This window comes from Morone saxatilis, unplaced genomic scaffold, assembly GCF_004916995.1.
Source record: "Morone saxatilis isolate NCDOM2014 unplaced genomic scaffold, NCSU_SB_2.0 Contig24, whole genome shotgun sequence".
Classification (NCBI taxonomy): Eukaryota; Metazoa; Chordata; class Actinopteri; family Moronidae; genus Morone; species Morone saxatilis.
The window spans coordinates 17229111-17248451 of NW_023339807.1; the positions used below are offsets into that span (position 1 = coordinate 17229111).

Genomic DNA, 19341 nt, shown 5'->3' on the forward strand with positions numbered 1-19341 from the left:
ATTAGTGTATAATCACCTAATATAGGAATCGTTGTTTATTCGTTAGCTTAGAATGAGCTGTGTTTATCTACAGATGCTGAGGAGTCTGCCATGTTTCTACAGTAGCGCAGAATGGACAAAGTGTGGTGTTCAGTTAGTTGTATTCTGCAACTAAAGTAGATGCCACTAAATCCCGACACACTGGTCCACAAATGATTGGGACAATAAAAAGATGTGACAGGACACAGAAAGACTACTTAATACAGTATAGATTTAAAGGAATAACTTAAAAGGCTGTGCCAAAGTTTGTGGGCGCTGACAGGAAATACACAATTTCCTTTAGTTATTGAGTCTAGAGAGTTTTGCGGCAGGATCTAAGGTTGAGTGCAGGTATGTTTGGGCACAAAACTCACAAACGTATGCTGGAGCCAGAGTGCTTTTAAAGTAATGAGTAAAACCTAAAAAAATCAATTCACAAATCAACAGGAAGCCAATACAAAGAGGGTAAATCAGGGATTGTATAATCTTGTTTATTTGTTAAGAGCAACATTTTGTAAGAGCTACAATAATTAATTCAAAGGAAAATAAAAGAATAAATAACTTTCTCCAAGTCAGAGAATGATGAAAACTAAACAGATACCGGATATGTCAGTAAACTTGGATCCATAGTGTCTATAATTTCACACCGTCTCCCTCCCTTCTCCCAGGTGAAATCTGTGGTTTCAGGGTTCATAATGGCCCCTCGGGTTCAGGTTCAGTCCAGTTTGAGGCAGTGGTTCTGGACCGCTCCACTGGCGAGGGTCTGGTCCGGTCCAAGGAGCCTCTGGACTGTGAGAGCCAGCGGGAGCACAGCTTCACCATCCAGGCCTACGACTGCGGAGAGGGACCTGATGGAGTCAACAGCAAGAAATCCCACAAGTTAGTCAACTCTCCTCTCAGTTCAATCAGCAGATATTTAACGTTTTTAACAGTAATTACAGTCCGTATCTGAGGATCCTCTGGCTGGGCACTATAAAGACCATCCAGCCATTTTCTGCTTCCTGTTGTTACAATGATCCATCTCTCTCTGCTTGTGTTTTTGCTTCCCACTCCTCCTACCCTCAGGGCCACCGTGCATGTTCGTGTAAACGACGTCAATGAGTTCTCCCCCGTGTTCGTTGAGCGTCGCTACGAGGCTTCAGTCCCAGAAGGGCGTCTGTTTGACCGAATCGTGCGTGTGGAGGCTCTGGACGCCGACTGCTCCCCGCAGTACAGCCAGATTTGCTTCTATGACATCATCACTCCCAATGTGCCCTTCGCTATTGACAACGATGGTGAGATGTGTTTTATCTTGTGGCAGTAAATCAACGGGTGTTGGACTCGCAGACCTATTAATATTTGTCTTCCTCTGCTAGAGAAATACAATATCCCCACCAGTCACCATATTATTTTCCTTTTATGCTGCCTGCTCTATCTGCTCTGTGTGGCCTCGGTTGCAAATAGAATCACTAAATTCAATATTCAGTTCAGCATTCAGCTCCTAAACGCCGGATGTCCTCAATGCATGATAAAAACACACACACACACCAGGCGCTGCTGAGATATTGATGTCTACATAGCGACAGAGCGAATTGCAGGTACTTAATTCCTCTCACAGGTGAAACTAAAAGATGTCAAAATAGACTTTGTGTGGGTAGACTATTGTTCTGTCTCTGCATAAACACTGCAGCAGCTGTTTGGTTTAATATGGCGTGCTTTTTTTTGTTTCCTGGCAGCTTGTAGATTCCCTAAATTCCTCTTTGTCATTTTTGTATCCATTGACTGGCTGGCTGGCTGGTGGTGGGAGATCAATTCAAATGTGACACAGCAGCTGAGGAGGACCCTGTTTTAGTATGACTCTGCAGAATCGTGGTGGACGTCGTGGGTTTTGCGGAGGATGAGCAGCTCCTTTCTTTTTTTTGGGGTCAGACTGGTACAGCAGCACAGAGACCTTTTGTTCCAACCTTGTTTAGATGCTGTGGGCTTGTCATTGTCTATTTTCTTTTTTCCTTACTTTGTCTTTTCTGTTGCTCCCACTATCTCTTTCATCCCTCTGTCTCTCCTCTCGCCATGTCACAGCATCTTCTGTCTTACCTATTGTTTGACAGCTGGCGTGCTGAGCGCTGTCAGCCTATCACTGTTACTCGCTGTTACCTTTTATCTCTTTAAAACAGGAAAAACCCTTCAGTTTTCATTTTGCTCTGCGCAATTTATCCTCCTCTGTTTTTTTTGCTCTTTCTCTTTCTGCTCCTGAATGTAGTGCGCTGAGCGGGATAAGGGCTTTGTTACTGTGCAGTGTTAGACGCTTTATCAATGAGTGTTCATTCGTGCCGGGCTTTCAATTACCAAAGCTTGTTGTTGATGACTAACCCCTTTCTATTTCTGTTTCCCTTTTATTCTTTGTTTCATTATTTCTCATCCTTTCCTTCTTTGTCTCTCTTCGTCTCCTAGGTAACATTAAGAACACAGAGCCGTTGGATTCGAAGCGTCAGCGTGTTCACACCTTCTGGGTGACTGCCTTCGACTGTGGAAAGAACCGCGCTCAGGCTGACGCCCAGGTTGTCATCACGGTCAAGCCGTCCTGCAAACCCGGCTGGATCGGTAAACAATGTCACTCTCTCTTTCTGTCCTGATTATCTTCCTCGGAGAACTCTTGTGAGGCTTCAGAGATGTGTTTTAGTCGTTTTATCTGCTGCTTTTTTTGGTTGAAAGTATCAGTTTTAGTTGGAATGTGCGTGGGCTGCTGTTCGGATGAATCACATTAGCATGTTTATATAAAGAGCTGAGTTTTAAAGTGGTAGTGCTGATGCTAAGTAATATCAAGGGAAGGTAATTAATTAAACTGTGACAATGTATTTATAGAATCATACATACTACTTCTACACTTTCCCTGACATTAGATTCCTCTACAGGAGGAGCAGGCACAGTTTACTAGCAGACTTTCTGGTTTGTGGATTATTATTTTAATTTCAGAAGTGCAGACCAATATCAACACAATCTCACATTTTAACAGTAGGATAACAGTGGGAAGTAACTAAGTACAAATACTTTGTTACTGTACTTAAGTAGTTTTTTCAGGTATCTGTACTTGTAGTATTTATTTTTCTGACAACTTTTTACTTTTACCCCCTACAATTATCTGCACTTTCTAGTTCTTACATTTTCAAAACAGGCTCATTACTTCAGTTTTAATGCTTTTGAGGGAAATTATCAATTATTATTATTTTGCATCATCATCATTGGTGCATGAAATAACAAATCAAAAACAAAGGAAGACTCTATTTGGAGAGATTTGAACAAAAACGGCCAGTAGAAATTTCCTTTAGAGAAACCAAGTACTTACTTTACTTTTATACTATAAGGACATTTTAGAGCCTACAGTTTTTCATGTTTACTTGAGTAAAGAAGTTGAATACTTACAGTACAAGTATCTGGAACTACTACTAGTAAAGAATATGTGTACTTTTGCCACCTCTGCATTTTAACATGTCAGTTTCCAGCAGCTTTGACAGTTATTCAGGTATAAACACCTTAAAAATAAGGCGCCAGTAATTAGAGAAAGTATGAATGTGTGGGAGGTAAATAACCATATCTCTTTAATAGGGCTCCACCTCTTCATAAATGTCATGCATATATTATTTGCTCCTTCTCATAAAGTTCTCATCATTTTTTAATCTAAAAGTTGTATGAAAGAGGGTCAGGCTGTGATTGGCATGTCATGTTACCTTTTTTCAGGATGGACCAAGCGTGTGGAGTACACACCTGGGTCAGGTAGCATCCCCCTGTTCCCCAGCCTGCATCTGGAGACCTGTGAAGAGACTGTGTGGAACATCCAGGCCACCGTAGAGCTCCAGACTGGCCACATTGGGAAGGGCTGCGATAGAGACAGCTACTCTGACCGATCTGTGCGACGACTGTGTGGTGAGTTCTGGTTAACAGATAAAAATGTGAATATTCAGAGGGCAGGATCCTTTTTTTATTATTAATATCATCTCTTTCTTTCCTTCATCAGGTGCTGTCAGGGGTGAGGTAGACCTCCTCCCACCTCCTTCTCCTGCTGCCAACTGGACCTCAGCTCTGCCCACTCTCCCCTCTTCAGATTCATCTCTGGTTTTCTCCTTCAACGGATCCAACCATGTCGCCGTCGTGCCGGATTCGGTCGTCACAGCATTATCGGGCGACCACTTCACCCTGCAACTGTGGATGCGCAGGGGTGGCGCCAACATCCAGCCGTCGACCACTCAGACCCGAGGAAATCGCAAGGAGGAAGAGACTATTGTGTGCAGTACTGTCAGGAACGGTGCGTTATATCATTTAGTGATGATTTTCAAAGCATTTAAAGGAATGTGGAAGTATGGAAGTATGTGGAAGGAAGTGTTTTCAAATGTGTGGACAATGTAGTGTGCTATTTTGGTAAGGGAAACTTCATTCACTCATCCGACAACTAACACCCCCAGAAGGTTAAGCACTCAAATCCCCAGAACTGCAGGGGAAAAAAAAAAAAGTTAAACTGTTTATAGCTTCAACAACTACTATCAAGGTGCTCTTGAGAGAGACACTTGAAACCCAGCTGCTCCACATGAGCAGCCAAGTGGACAGCAGAAGAACAGTAAAGCACTGTAATTGTGCAAGGCAGAATATTTTGTGTTTCACGTAAATACTTTCAACTGGGCTGCAGTTCAAAAAAGCAGCACGTTCAGCAAACCTTCCCTCGGTAAAAACCGTGATAAAATTCACAAGTGAGGAAGATAAAACAAAGATTAAAATCTATAATAAACGCTGTGCACTTTTTTTTTTATTCCTTCCTGTGATTATTCTCTGAAGAAATTCTTGCTTTGAGACAGTTTGACAAGACTACACTGACCCACCAATTATTTTCTGTTCCTGTACAGATGACTCCTTCTCCCACTATTCCCTCTCCGTCCATGGCTGCCGCCTCTCTCTCTTCTACTGGCCCGACGTCTCAGCCGCACGGCCCGTCAAGTTCTTGTGGAAACTGGAGCAGGTACTGGGGGAACTGCAACTCTTAGCTTTGATGTTCTCACTTGCACTTGTTTCTTTTGTATTTATACCTTGAAATTGAATTAAAATGGATGGAATGCAACATCTTCCCCGAATACACAAAACAAAAGAAGAAACTAAGAGCACCAATTGCATCATTATAAGTACTTTTATGTACTTTCAAATGATTATGTGGCAAAAACTCACATGAAAAGAACTGCTACAAGCCCAAAGTTTATCCTAATTAAGGGCTTTTTTCTCACCTCCACGGCTTTCTCCAAGTAACTGGCTACTTTAAATGTCTCTATGTAAACAGCCAACTCAGTATAACTCCATATTCACGAAATCCATTTATGTTTTTATCAAATAAATTAAGTATTTTGAAGTTCCCAGTAAGAAAAAAAAATGTGGTAAAAGTGGTAAAATATCTCAGCTGGGCACATTATTATTATATATATTTATCATCCAAAACATGCATGTGAAGGTTAACGGTGATGCATGCATGCAGCGGTGCAGGAAACATAAAAATATGTAAAATGGTTCCATGCAGCAAAGTGACATACCTGAAGCATGTGTGGTTTAGTGTGGGGGGGCAGAAGGGGGTTTGTTTTGACTGAAGCCACTGGTCCCAGACAGATTGAAGCAGCATGGATTAAAGGATGCTGAGCTGATACAGAGAAGATTTGTCAAATCCCCCTGTCTGAACCACGATATCTTATTACCCTGGTCTTTCTTTCCTGCCCCTCTGTCTTTATAATTCCCTTCATTCTTCTTTGTATTCCTTCCGTCGTTGCCCTCTCTGTAGAGAAAGATCAGACAAATGTGTACAGGAATTTCTTGAGATGGTGGAAGTACATTTACTTCAGTACAATGACTTGTGTTTTACTTGAGTATTTCCATTTCATGATATGATGATTTGATATACTCCACTGCATTTCAAAGGAAAATATTATAGTTTTTACTCCACTAACTTTATCTGACAGCTACAGTTGCATGTAACTTTTCATATTTTACATAAGAATTCAACACACACATATAAAAGAGTTTATCAACTCTAACACATGGTTAAAAAATAAACCAGTGGCTTTGAACCTTTTTGGATGTCTCCCCTTACAAGTGTCTAGTTGGGGCCACTTGTCACGTTGTCACAGATGACTTCTTAAATCTTAAATAACTGTTTGAGGCCCAAAGAGATAAAATCATCCAATAATTCACAAAGAAACGTCCATAAAGCGAAACCATTTGTATAACAGAGCTTTATTTTTCTTTCTTCCTGCTGCATTCATTTTCTCACAACCCCTCAGATTTATCTTGCGACCCTTTGGAGTAATCTATAATAATATTTCAGTTTACAGATAATACTTGTGTGTACTTGTATGTACTTTTGTTGTTTAAGTAGGATTATGAATGCAGGATCTTTATTTGTAGCAGATTATTTTTACATTGCTGTATTGGTACTTTTACAAACTGCTTCATAGAAAAAAAACATGAAACATTAAAAGGTCCAGTTTGTAACATTTATGAGGATCTATTGGCAGAAATTGAATATAATATTCATAGGTATGTTTTAGTGTATAATCACTTTAAAATAAAACTCGCTGTGTTTTTTTTACCTTAGAATGAGCCGTTATTATCTACAGAGGGAGCGGGTCCTCGTGTATGGAGGCCGCCATGTTAAACCGCCATGTTTCTACAGTAGCCAAGAACAAACAAGCCAAACACTGGCTCCAGATAGGTCCTTTTTGCCTTTCTTGTGAGTTTCATGGCCACAGTAGGTTCTCCAACACGCTTGGGTGAGGCGAGGGGTTACAATCAGCATCTGTTTCTTTAAGTAAAAGATCTGAATACTTCTTCCACCTCTGATATCCACAAACCAGTGCATGTCCAGACCTTCACCCCCTTGCAAGATGATCCACCTTTTGTTCCAGCTCACACTGACTCCATGTTATCTCTGTCCAACAGGTGTGTGACAGCGAGTGGCATCATCTTTCACTCAGCGTCCAGTTCCCGTCAGTGACCCTGTATGTCGATGGTGTGACCTTCGACCCTGCCCTCATCCACGACAACGGAGCCATCCCCAACCCTGCCCCCCGCCAGAGGATGTTCATCGGCGCCTGCTGGGGTATAACGCCGTAATTTATGCTCAGCGAATCCACCACTGACATATATTTTATTCTGGTTTAATGATGGATTTTGACGGAAATGAATGCAAGCAGAGAGTGAGCAATCCTGTTTTTCTCTCTCTCTTTTTTGCATAAATGCTATGTGCAGCAATTGTGCAGTTTGCTTCCTCCGTCACTGAAATGTCGTTTAAATCACACGGCACCAAAGATAGTGGGCTGCCATTTCTGGCATAAGCACCTGCGACTCACGAACCCTCATAAGGCATCTTAAGACAATCGGCTGGGACATTTTCCCATTTTCACTTCCTCATTTCACTCAGTTATCATTTGGTTGATGCATTTTGTCTTTGGGGGCTAATAATATAACTGACTTATCAATTATTCAGGGCAGCATAACAACATGAGGCCCAGACAGCTATCAGCCACTTACACCCGAACCGCTGGTTAAATTGGGAAACTCTGCCAATTAGCAGTGAAACACACACACACATTCATGGTCTTACACTCTCAAACACAGTGAAAGTCTCTCTGCTGCCTGCTTGGCAACAGCTGCTGCAAGATAATGAGGAGATGGTGCATTTTTGAATATCGTCTACAATTTTCTTGCTTGCATTTTCTCACTCGTGCCTGCTCGTGTTATTTTTTTATTTTCGTTCTTCCTGTCAGTTTCTGGCACCTTCAGTCTTCCTCTCACTTTATTTTCATACCTTACTACAGTTAAGTATCTTTCTCCGTGTGCCTTATTGTTTTCTCTTTTTCTGTTCCTCTTTGCCCCTCACTTGTTTTCACTGCAGAGCCTGAAGAGAAGCAGAAAGAGATACTAAACAACACAATCCCAGAGGGTAAAGACTCAGGTGACCTCCCTGTTTTCACAGTGTTGTGCAGTCTGGGTGTGCAGTCTGTTTATTTTGCTGTGTCATTGTTGGTGTATTCTTTATGTGCTCATTTGAATATAAATGTGGTGTTCATACTGGACTGTGTTGCTGTCTTTAGTGAAGTATGTCGGTGGTTACCATGGCCTGTTGTCGGGGGTGACGGTACGCCCCGGGAGCGTGGAGCCTCACAGTGTGGTTGAATGTCTGTACGCCTGCAGGGAGGGTCTGGACTTCGGAGACCTGGAGACTCTGGGCTCTGGTATGAAGGTAATGCCTCAGAGAACAAAAGACTGCCATGTTATACAGAGAGAGAGGATGTTAAAAGAGTTCCTTTTAAGATCTGGAATGAACCCCGTTCAAAAGTTTGTCTAATTAAAACGTGTTACACTACTCTTCTTCAGTACAACATGCTTTAATCACCAGAGGTTTTCAGCTATGTTTAAAACAATATTACCATCATCTTTGTAGAATAACATTTACTGTGTTGGCTTTTAGGAGATGAATACATTTACAAGGGTAAATAATCAGTCTTTGGTTGACTTTACTACATTCCTCATTTAGATAAAATTCATTTTGTTCTCAAAAAAATTAGTTATTATTTACAAATAACCCACTGAGCTCAGATCTAACACCTCATTTAACCCTTTCTGGCTTTAAGTACCCAACCTAGAAATCCAAAACCAATCAACACCCTGTTAAGAAAAACCTCGATCGAAACCTAAATCGAAATTTTAATCATAACAGGAAATGCATCATCACTTGCTGATTAGCTACAAGTTTGTGGTGTTTTTTGTTTTGTTTGTTGTTCTATTGCATTATGTTAAGGAGTTATAGATTAAACAATAGTTTCACAATTTGTCAAGTCTCAACAGGAGGAATTATTACAGCAACCTGAACAATTGTGGGCCTGTCCTTTAATTGCAAACACAAATTGTGTTTCTAACCTCCTCTAGTGGTGGTTCGGTGTGTTTATACTTTTTACATTTTTGTTTTATATGATTACTCAGAGTGTATATTAATACTACTGTGTAAAAAGGGCCAAAAGGTAATACTATTATTTCTTTGCTATTGAATGCCTCTTCTCTGACCTTGCAGGTTCACGTGAACCCCAGCCAGTCTGTGTTAGTGCTGGAGGGAGACGACATTGAAAGCTTTAACCGTGCAGTGCAGCAGGTCACCTACAGAAACTCTCTACGCTTCGCCACCCCCGGAGTCCGACCCCTCAAACTAACCACCTCACTCAGGTACAAAAACACACATACATATATGGATAAGAGCTCTTTTTTTTTTTTTTTTACAGTTGGGTGTCAACAACCATGCAGATAAAAATCAGTTATAGAAGAGGCAGCGATACTGATACTGACAGTAGTGTGAATGTAATGTAACTGCAACCAAGAGCATGACACAAGAAACTAACTGAATCAACAGAATATGAGGAAGGGAAGTGACACCACAAATATAAATGATCACACTGGAAATCTCTGGACATCACAAGTGAGTGAGTCTGTAGCAGGCTAATCAAGTGTCACTCTCTGAACTCTGCTGCTGCTTACTCCTTTGCCATTTAACTCATCAAACATGGACCTTGCCTCAGCTGTGATAAGAACTGGTGTTTCTTAGTGAAGTGATGATTATATACAGAGTATGTCAAAGCAAGAGATAACAAGGAATATCTTATCTCTTAGTTCAAGTAACTTTTGCTTTGACTACAGGTGCAAAATTCAATCTGCCTGGTTTTATAGTAACTGAGGTTGTTCAAGGATTAACTCCAAGCAACAGTTTCAGTTGTTCCCCTTTTTAGGTCTCGCCCAGTTTAAATAAGAAGAGTCATTCCTGTTTGTCCCTCATCATTATACTCACTTATTTTCTTACTGCCAAGATGTTTTCCTTTTTATATCCTTAATGTTGCCAGACACACTGACAGCACAAGAATCCCTGGTTCAGTGGGCGTCACACTGAATCACCTGACTGTGAAAATAAAAAAGCACACAAACTCTGTTTCCGGGTCAGTGCTCAACCATGCTTAACAACTGCGAACTGGCTCTCTGGCTTTAGCAGTCAATTTTAGCTGATGAATTATTAATTCACCTTGGAAAGTACAGTCCAGTGCATATACTGTGTGGTATATTGTGCTTTTATACTTAAACTAGCCGCCTGCCGACAAATCAGATCTCATCAACCTCTCAGCCTGTGCAGATATTCTTATTACTGCCTTCTGGGACTGTTGTTTTTGTTGCATGTTTATAAGATTAAACTGATTACCAGGCCACAAGTCGGTGCTGGAGTTTTTTTTTTTTTTCTTCCACGGACTGTTCCCAATGATTCAAGGTCATGGACAGATTTTTTTTCTTGGTTTCTGCTCAAGTGTTCTAGAGTTTTTTTTTTTTTTCTCCAGCTTGTTTTATTGTGTGTGTGAAGATTAGACTGATTTTAGGCCAGGAGTTACCCAGATGGCTGAACAGCAGGCCCTTCTGGAGAGGCCGATAGAAGCAGCTGCTCACTCTGATAGTGGAAATGTAACACACACACAGACACAAACACACACACACTTTGCTTAATCCCTCCCTTCAAATATGATGCTGAATTATAGTGCAGATGAATAAATATATGTAAGCAGCCTGTCATCAATCTGATTTGCTCTCCCTTTTCTGGCAGGGAAATTAAATTTGCAATGGCAGAGCTACTGTGGTTTGACATTTGCTATTTTAAGTGTCACCACGGACTACACAGTCACAGTGAAATTAGGGAACTAGATTGAGAAAACACTGGATTTAGAGCTTTTTGTACTCGTTCATCGTGCCAACTTTTTTAACATCAGTCAGCCACAGTGCTGCTAATTTGAGGGCAGAGTCTACAGTCATGTTAGTGATGCTTGTAGTTAAATGCTAACATCAGCACAGCGATGATGATGATGACCATCTTAGTTTAACACGTGGAAAATGTTCGCACGCTAACAATGCTAACATGTCATCGGTCTGGTAACAGGTCTTGGGGATTATCACGTGAAAAGGGGTTGTAAAAGCCTTTTTTGTGGCTCTAGAGGGAGCTGGGAAAAGTCTGATAAATTGCCTCAAGTGAGTCAGTCTGTGTCAGTCCGAGCTGAACAAATATGATGAGAAAATTAAAATCTGGGGGTGTTAGAAAGAGTTGAGTTTACCACTCCTCATCTTTGAGAAATTAGTTAGGATGTTTGCTCCTCTGGTTGCCTCGTCAATGGGTTTTTGATTACATGCCTGAAATAAGCTTAATGAGACAACTAACCATAGTGTAGTTTATAGCCTAGCTTTTGCTTTTTACTAATGGTGATTGCATTTACGCTTCAAAGCTCATAAAAGTGGTGTTCATTTGTGGAGATTATCTTGCTGAACATAACAAGTAAGTGTCATAAACTGTTTCTTTCTGTCTAGGGAACGAGGGCACTGTTAATGTCCGGGTTGGCCTACAAAAATACATCATCCTTTCAGCACTCTATAATGTCTGAACCTAATCTCATTGCTATCCACCTGATAGAGAGATATTTCAGTAAACAAAACAAAAATGTCAGCCTCAGTGTGGCGCTAGAGGATGGGGATCAGCAGAGTCAGTAGGATTTATTGTCTGGGCATCATGAATGTCCAGTGATTTGCAGAGATATTTTAGTCTGGACCAACCAACAAAGCCACATTGCTAGCGTGGCAAAAAGGTTGCTTCGGCATACACCGCAGACTGCTGAGTTATCTAACCAATGGCAGTTTTCACATCTCCTTTTATCTATCTTTCTGTTTCTGACGACACACACTTCCTTCCTTCCTGCCAGATGTTTCAACGAGGAGAGCTGCCTGTCCCTCAAGCAGCTGGAAGGATACCTGGTGGTTCTCCAGCCTGACGCCCCTCAGATCTCCCTGTCTGGGGTCGGCCCTCATCTGGCTCGTCCTGCCCCTGAGTTTGAAGGTCCCCGTGGTGTCCCCCTTTTCCCTGAGCTCCGAATTGTCTGTTCCTTGTCCCATGCTGTCAACACGGCTGCACAGGGGATGGAGGGCGGAGGTGAGTCCCAGATTAAGTAACCCCAATGCTTTATTTATGGAATAATTTAAGGAGATTTCAAAGATTTGTCATGTTTGTTTAGCCCATAGTCCTCAAACACTTGTCTATACATCTGTATATGTAAGTGAGTTGAGACGAGCATTTGTGGTCTGCCTCCTTTGTTTCTTAAATTTATTATGATGATTTAAATGATGTTGTCATTTGTCACCTTTCCACCGCCTCTTAGCTCTGATGTCCGACGCCGTGGCCCACACTTTGGATGGCTGTGAGGTCCAACCGCTAGGGGAGGAGCTAAACTCTGAGAGGGAGGAGCTTCTGGTAGACATGGATGTTGTGCGAGAGAGGGGGCTGGAAATCATCAATACTACCGCTTATATTGCCATCACAGGTACTGTGCATAAAGACACTCAAAACTGTCATAGAAAATCGTCTTGTTTTTTTTAAACTAGGATAGCATAATAAACGTTAAAAATATCCAGACACAAAATGTGTCTATAAATCTGAATTAAAGCACCAGTGTGAAGGATTTAGTGGCATCTAGTGGTGAAGTTGCAGATTGCAACCATTTGAATACAGCAAAACGCCCTATCTGGAGCTAGTATTTGGTTTGTCCGTACTTTAGAAACATGGTGGTTTGATATGGTGGCCTCTGTGGAAGAGGACCCACTACCTCTGTAGATAAAAAGGGCTAATTTTAAGGTAACGAAAATGCAACAGTTTTTATTTTCAGGTGATTAAACACTAATAAAAACATACCTATGAATTTTATATTCTGTATAAAATTCATAGGTATGTTTTTCTAGATCCTCCTAAATGTTACACACTGGAACTTTAAATAGTCTGTTTATTGTCTGTTTGTGTTTCTCTGCAACCTTAAATAGTCATTACTAAACAGTTGTTAGAGTTACATTGGGGAAAAACACATTGTTAGCTGTTTTTTTACGAGTTAAACAGTCAAAAATCAGCTAACGTTCAAATATTGCTAAATACTGACTGGTGCACAAAATATGTGACATCGACTTGCTCCAACAAGTCCTGCCTAGTTAAAAACAAGAAAAGCACAAAATACAGAAATGTCTCATTTGAAATATTCCAAACTATATAAACTTTGGTGTGTTGACTGATATCTCACAGTAAAACACTGATTTAGAAAATTTTTCAGGGCCTTTAAAACTTTTACACTCAGCTCTTTAAAATTCAATATAACAGATTCCCAATGACCTGAAAGTGTAAAGTCATCCATCCCATACAGCCACCCCCAGCTGTCAATAAGTAGCTGCAGACTCCTTTTCTCTCCTCCCCCTGTCTGCAGTTATTGACTCCCTGTCTCCTTTTTTTCTCCCGTCCTCTTTTATTTCTTCGCTCCTTCCAGGTGCCGAATCCATCTCTGTGTACGAGGATGTCCTTCGCTCAGTCCGCTACCGACTAGCCAAAGGCTCAGCCCGCTTTGAGAGGCGGTTCCGCCTGTCCTGCTCTGAGATGAATGGCAGATATACGAGCAATGAGTTGACTCTGGAGGTGAGAAAAATTCACATAACACCTTATGGTGTGACATGAAAATAGACATATCCTTTAGATATGAGCATGAAAGTTCAGCCCTGACCTTTGTGAACAGTATATGTGTGAAAGCTAGAAATTGGAGTTTCATATTTTTAATTAGTTGTTGTGAAAAGAGCCGAGAGAACTGCAGAATGTTGCGAGGCACCAACACAGCCACATAGCCGTGAGGTCATCCTTTCTTCTTCTCTGCTTCTCTCCTCCCTCCTTCAGGTGAACTTCCTCCACTCTCTGGACAGTCTGTACCACCCGTCCCACCTGCTGGCCTCCCAGCAGCAGTTTCTCCATCCATCCCACCACGCTGGAGAGCTGAGTGGACACACCCTGCCCAATCCTCACCGCAACTCAGGTGACATTTCATCTGGTTTTCCTGTCCTGTAGTTTACTAAATAAGTTATTATACATCATCTTAACAATCCCACAATAAAAGATAACAAGAACATATAAAACATTCACAATATAGGGTAGCCTAATGGTTGGGGTATGTACCACGCGGTCGCAGCATCCACAGTTTATAAGATGGAGATCTTTGTTGCATGTCTCCCACCTTGTTTCCTGCCCCATGTACTAAGGCTGAGTCCTTATTTAAGTAATTTACACCTTGGATTATTAAAGTATTTCTGATTCTGATTCTGATTCTGATTCTTACGCAGCAGCCTGAGTTTGATTCCAGCCTGTAGCCCTTTGCTGCGTGTCATGCCATCTTTCTCCCCCTTTTCCTGTCTATATTTAGCTGTCACTATCCATTAAAGGCAGAAAAGTCCAGGAAATAAAAATAATAAAAGAAAAAATAAGACTTTTTAAGTGTTCACAGGTCTGAAAGGTTCCCTGTGAAGTTTTAGACCTTTAGTAGTGGATCTGTTCTATAAGTGGGTCCCTGTTTTGTTTATCTCATGCACATGCATACACAGTCCTACCAATGGTGTCACACACTGATCAAGAGATGACGGTAACAGGCCAAGATATGAGGCAGCGAAGGAGACAACTGCAAGCTAGTAAACACAGATGTAAACATTCCTGGGATTAAAATACTTAAAGACTACGCTTGGCAAATGTTTTATGAAAAAGCAATCTCAACTAAACTTCAAGGATACCACACAATGAGTTTTGGTGAGTAACACTGAATGTAAACATAACTTTAGTTTGTTTACAAGAAATATCCACAGGGCCCCTTTAAGTCCAAAGGGAGAGAATTTCAAAGTTTGGGAACCGCAGCCTCAAAAGCATAGTCTTCTTTAGCTTTATGCTTTGGGCAGGGAACAACCAACAAACGTTAATCAAAAGATCCCAGAGACCTACTGGTGATAAAGGGCTGCGGCAAAACTCTGACGCGGGCAGGTGCCTGATTGAACATGCAGAGCCAGTGTAAAGAACAGTGCACACGATGGGGCAACTAATAAAAGTGTGATAGTCTGCCGTACCTCTGCTGTTTAATTTGTGCAATAACTACAGCTACACAGCTGATGGGATTATTCAAACTGAATCATGTTGCCCACAGAGTCTGCACACTGCAGCAAATGTCAGATTTTAAATGTGCCTTTAAAGAGATAGTTAGGTTGGATAATGTTTGGATAATAGTTTGATTTTTCATGCTTTCATACCCACAGTGGGGAACATTTTTGTGCACAGCTTCTAATGAACTCGTAGGCATTCAGTAATTGGGTGTGCCTCACTCGTGTTTTTAATAGTTTTTGGACAATAATGGCGCTCTATGGCACAGAGAAGCTCAGGCTTAGACATTTGGCTACACAGACAGTACTTTAATTGTTGGCTTTGTTCTTTCAATGGGATTCGTTAACAATAAGAATATATATATATAACACCAAACTTCCTTTATTATTCTTATTTTATTACACATAATCATCACTGTGTTTGTTTGTTTTTTACAGTGGTACCAGGAGCAGCCACCGTCATCATAATGGTGTGTGTGGGTTTCCTGGTTGTCATGGTGATCCTCGGTGTGTTCCGAATTCGCTCCATCCATCGCCGCGGTGAAGGTGCCAGGGGCGGGGCTAAGGAGGGTAGCAGCCAATGGGACGACTCCGCCCTGACTATCATCGTCAACCCTATGGAGGTAAAAACCTGATAAGTTAATGATGTTTTAATGATGCGATGGTAATAAATGACCACACTTCATCCGCACGTCGCTCTCTCCCTCAGTCCTATGAGTCTCGTATGGGCATCTCCGCGGACACGGAGGGAGAGGTGGAAGAGGATGAGGAGGTAGCAGAGTCACCTGATGACGCCAGCGACGACCAGCGAATCATCATCAAGAAGGAGGGGAGGGACGGCAACGCCCGTCGCTACTGAGCCACCTGTGTCTCCGCACCAGTTCTCATGGAAACCACAAACCGGACCACCAGTCACACACTCCAACACTTTTAATATCAACGACTGCTGACACCACTAGTATAAGGAATGTATGCTTACAAACACTACGCACAACACAGTCACTGTAATACTCTTGACACTCAACGCCATATGTGACCTATAGCCAACAAGGGGCAGTTGTTCTCCACCTAAATGTTCAATGGCACAATGTATACAGTTAATGTAATTTAACCGCCTGAGCAAACCCCACCAAAATTGTATGTGTTGCACCAGTTCTAAATCACAAGACGGTAACATGTCTAATGTATAGTGTAATACTGGTTGAATGAGACTGCGTTTTGTTTTTTGTTTAAAAAAAAAAAAAAGATTGTATTCTATCTTTTGTTATTGAACACAGAATGAAATCTTTACAAAAAGAAAACTGGAAAAAATCTGAAAAACACGCAGGCCTTGAAAAGATCTGTAGGCAAAGACACAAAGCCTTGATCCCGACATGTCTCTGCACTTCCTTATTAGACTGACTCAAGAAGTCTGTGCACAAGCTCCTTCCCTCCCTCTCTGCATCCTCTCTGCACACATTCCTCGACCACCGTTAACCGCAGAGTGAAGACAGTGGAGTCAGACATTAAGGTCACTCTCACACTTTACCCATAAAAACAAAAAAAAAAACTACTAAGCTTGCAGGTATTTTTCTTTTGGTAATGTGACTACTTTAGTGCTTCAGCTCTTGACTATATTTTATGTGGGGCTGATGATAAGATGAGAAGATTTGAGGACTATCAACCATACACCTCATCCTTTACACAAGTCGGTACTCGTGCAATACTCCGATGATATAATGTCTCTGTGGTTTCTGGTTCAGATTGGAGTCTTTGCAAAGTTTCAGCTTGTGCCATTAAGTGACAAAACATCACCATCTACAGTAAACCTGACCTCTGACCCCTTCTCACAGTGACCGCTGGAATGTCTCTAAATGACTCTCACTGCACTGTTTCACTCACTGCACACTGCTCTTACAATAACTGCAAGACGTCACATGCAAACACACACACACACACATACACATACACACTCCATAATGCTACCCCTGCTGTTTCCAGAATGTCAGCTCAGCTTGGGCAGTTTTGATTGTATTGATTGTAATGAATTTTCTGTACATACAATGATGAATATTATGATATTATTGTTATTACTATTATTATTGCAGCCACTCTTTTTCTGCAATCTTTTTTTTTTATCCATTTGAGTAATCACCTTTACAGCATCAGAAAACAGTATAATAATAATAATAATAATAGTAGTAGTGATAAGGATGATAATCCCTGGCTTGATGAGTGTCTCTTAATTTGTGTGTAATATTGTTGTAATTTAAGAACTTGTCAATATCTGACTCACAGAAAAAGGAGGGCACATTGTTGTGATACGTCTCACTCATTTTATCTTTCCTGCTTCCAGGTAAATTTTTCACATTTCAAAAAATTTCTTTTTTTTCTTCTTTTATATTTCACTCCATCCGATATCTTTGGTTCAATAAATGTACAACTGTGTGCTTCTCCTCACCTTCCCCCTCCCCCCTGCCTCCCCCACCTCTTCCCTTCACCTCTCCCTCTGTGTCTCTTGCTGTCTGTCTGTGTAGCCTATCAATGTGCAGTGCTAAACCTGTCAGTAAATAAAAGCCTGTCGTTTTTGAGTGTGATGTTAAGAAGGAATAAACATTGCATTGATTAATAACTTATATTATTACTATGTTACTATTGGAACATTACCTGTAATTATTGATACAATGATGACATGGATTATGCTGACTAATTGTTATTGAGAACTGTCAGAAAACATTACAAAATTCATAATAAAAACACTATATGACGTCTCCATGAGAGAGCTTTCTTGTTAGCAGCGTTCTAATTGAAATAAAGCTGTAATATTGTAAAACTATATTTTAAAAGGTGAGGTTATATATAAAATATAACTTATCACATATTTTTAAAATGTGTTTTTTATATAATTAAGCCTATAACCAGTTTCATAGACAAGTTATACAACATAACACTTACATACAGTGGGGGAATGTAACTGTACACTTATTCAAGTATTTCACTTAAATATTAGTTTATACATCTGCTTAAATTTAAGTAGGAAATATTGTACTTTTTACTCTACTACATTTATATTTATAAAGCACTATTTTAGATTAAACTGATCAACAGTAGTTAAAACAAACTCCACCTCCACCCCCTTCAACTACAACTAACATGCTGCTTACACACAATGTAACCTTAATAGTAATCGTTAAAAAGTAAAATGTTATAGGTCTATACTTGATGCATACGTAGGAAGCATTATAATGTCGGAGCTTTTCAAGGCTTTTTATACTATTGGGGGCATTTTCATTTAAACCATCATATTTTATAACATGTGTTTATGTAACATTACTAATAATGTAAAGCCTATAAGGTAGATGAATTATAAGGTATGAAATTAAAAGAAAAATACTTCAGTACAACTACCTCAATATTGTACTGAAGTAAAGTACTGTAGTGAGTAACTGTATTTAGTTATGTTCCACCACCATACATATAATAAATATAGCAGTCTGAAAGATGTCATTTTGCATAACTAGCCTACTTCCTACACTTAACATTTTGCTGATGTTACTTCAAAACTTTTATTTTGGTAAAAATAAAAGTTTAGAAATTTTTTTTTTTGCTCATTATGAATGAGATCAGATTTTTTCATATGTGGTCCAAATCAGATTCAGGTCTGATTCTTTGCAACGTGACCTCAGTGTAAACAGTCATAGTTCATGTGACTTTTACTTTTACTAATTCTAGATTGACATACTTTTATTTTGGTAAAAATAAAAGCTTGAACTTTCAAAATAAAAGTTTGAACTTTTATTTGCAACTGAGTATTTGTACATAGTTTTGATTTCTACTTTTACTAAACTGAATACTGAATCTTCCACCACTGCATCATGGTATCGCCTAAAATACAATATTAAATGAAATGTGCACAAAATAAGTTACCTATAATAAGTGAATTCTACATTGTAGTTATACCTTTTTTTCCTCGATAATGGTGTTTTTGAACAACACTTCTGATTTGCTGCACTTTATGATATTTTAAATGAATACATGGGGTAATACTTTAATAAATAAACAAATATGTTTGTCTGTCTGTCAAATGGGGAATCATTATCTCACAGAATCAGACCAAAGCAGCGAGACTGAATACATCCTCCAAGACAGATGGAGGCCAGTTTGACAACAGGGAATACAGCAGGCCTAACAAAGTAGTTTCTTGCCGGGTTTGGCTTCTCGCACCACTGGCACCTTGCACTGCCTCAGCTCTCTGTGATTTACAGAGATTTCTGATGAAATCCACCTCAGTGCTGTATTCCCTGAAGGACAGTGGTGTGGAGTGTTTCCTGTCGT

General features: G+C 40.3%; 1 protein-coding gene across 1 annotated transcript in view; it reads left to right on the forward strand.

Annotated features, from left to right (window-relative positions):
- Positions 1–16257, forward strand: part of clstn3 (calsyntenin 3) — a gene marked incomplete at its 5' end in the record, with an annotated part of 20087 nt that extends 3830 nt beyond the window's left edge. Inside the window, 16 exon segments of the mRNA XM_035672582.1 lie at positions 687–897; positions 1084–1292; positions 2449–2598; positions 3733–3918; positions 4010–4297; positions 4890–5002; positions 6961–7120; positions 7916–7975; positions 8115–8263; positions 9092–9240; positions 11793–12019; positions 12246–12407; positions 13392–13537; positions 13790–13925; positions 15466–15650; positions 15737–16257. Coding sequence (XP_035528475.1) covers positions 687–897; positions 1084–1292; positions 2449–2598; positions 3733–3918; positions 4010–4297; positions 4890–5002; positions 6961–7120; positions 7916–7975; positions 8115–8263; positions 9092–9240; positions 11793–12019; positions 12246–12407; positions 13392–13537; positions 13790–13925; positions 15466–15650; positions 15737–15886 — 2681 coding nt within the window. The 3' untranslated portion in view covers positions 15887–16257.
- Positions 16258–19341: the final 3084 nt, after the last annotated feature.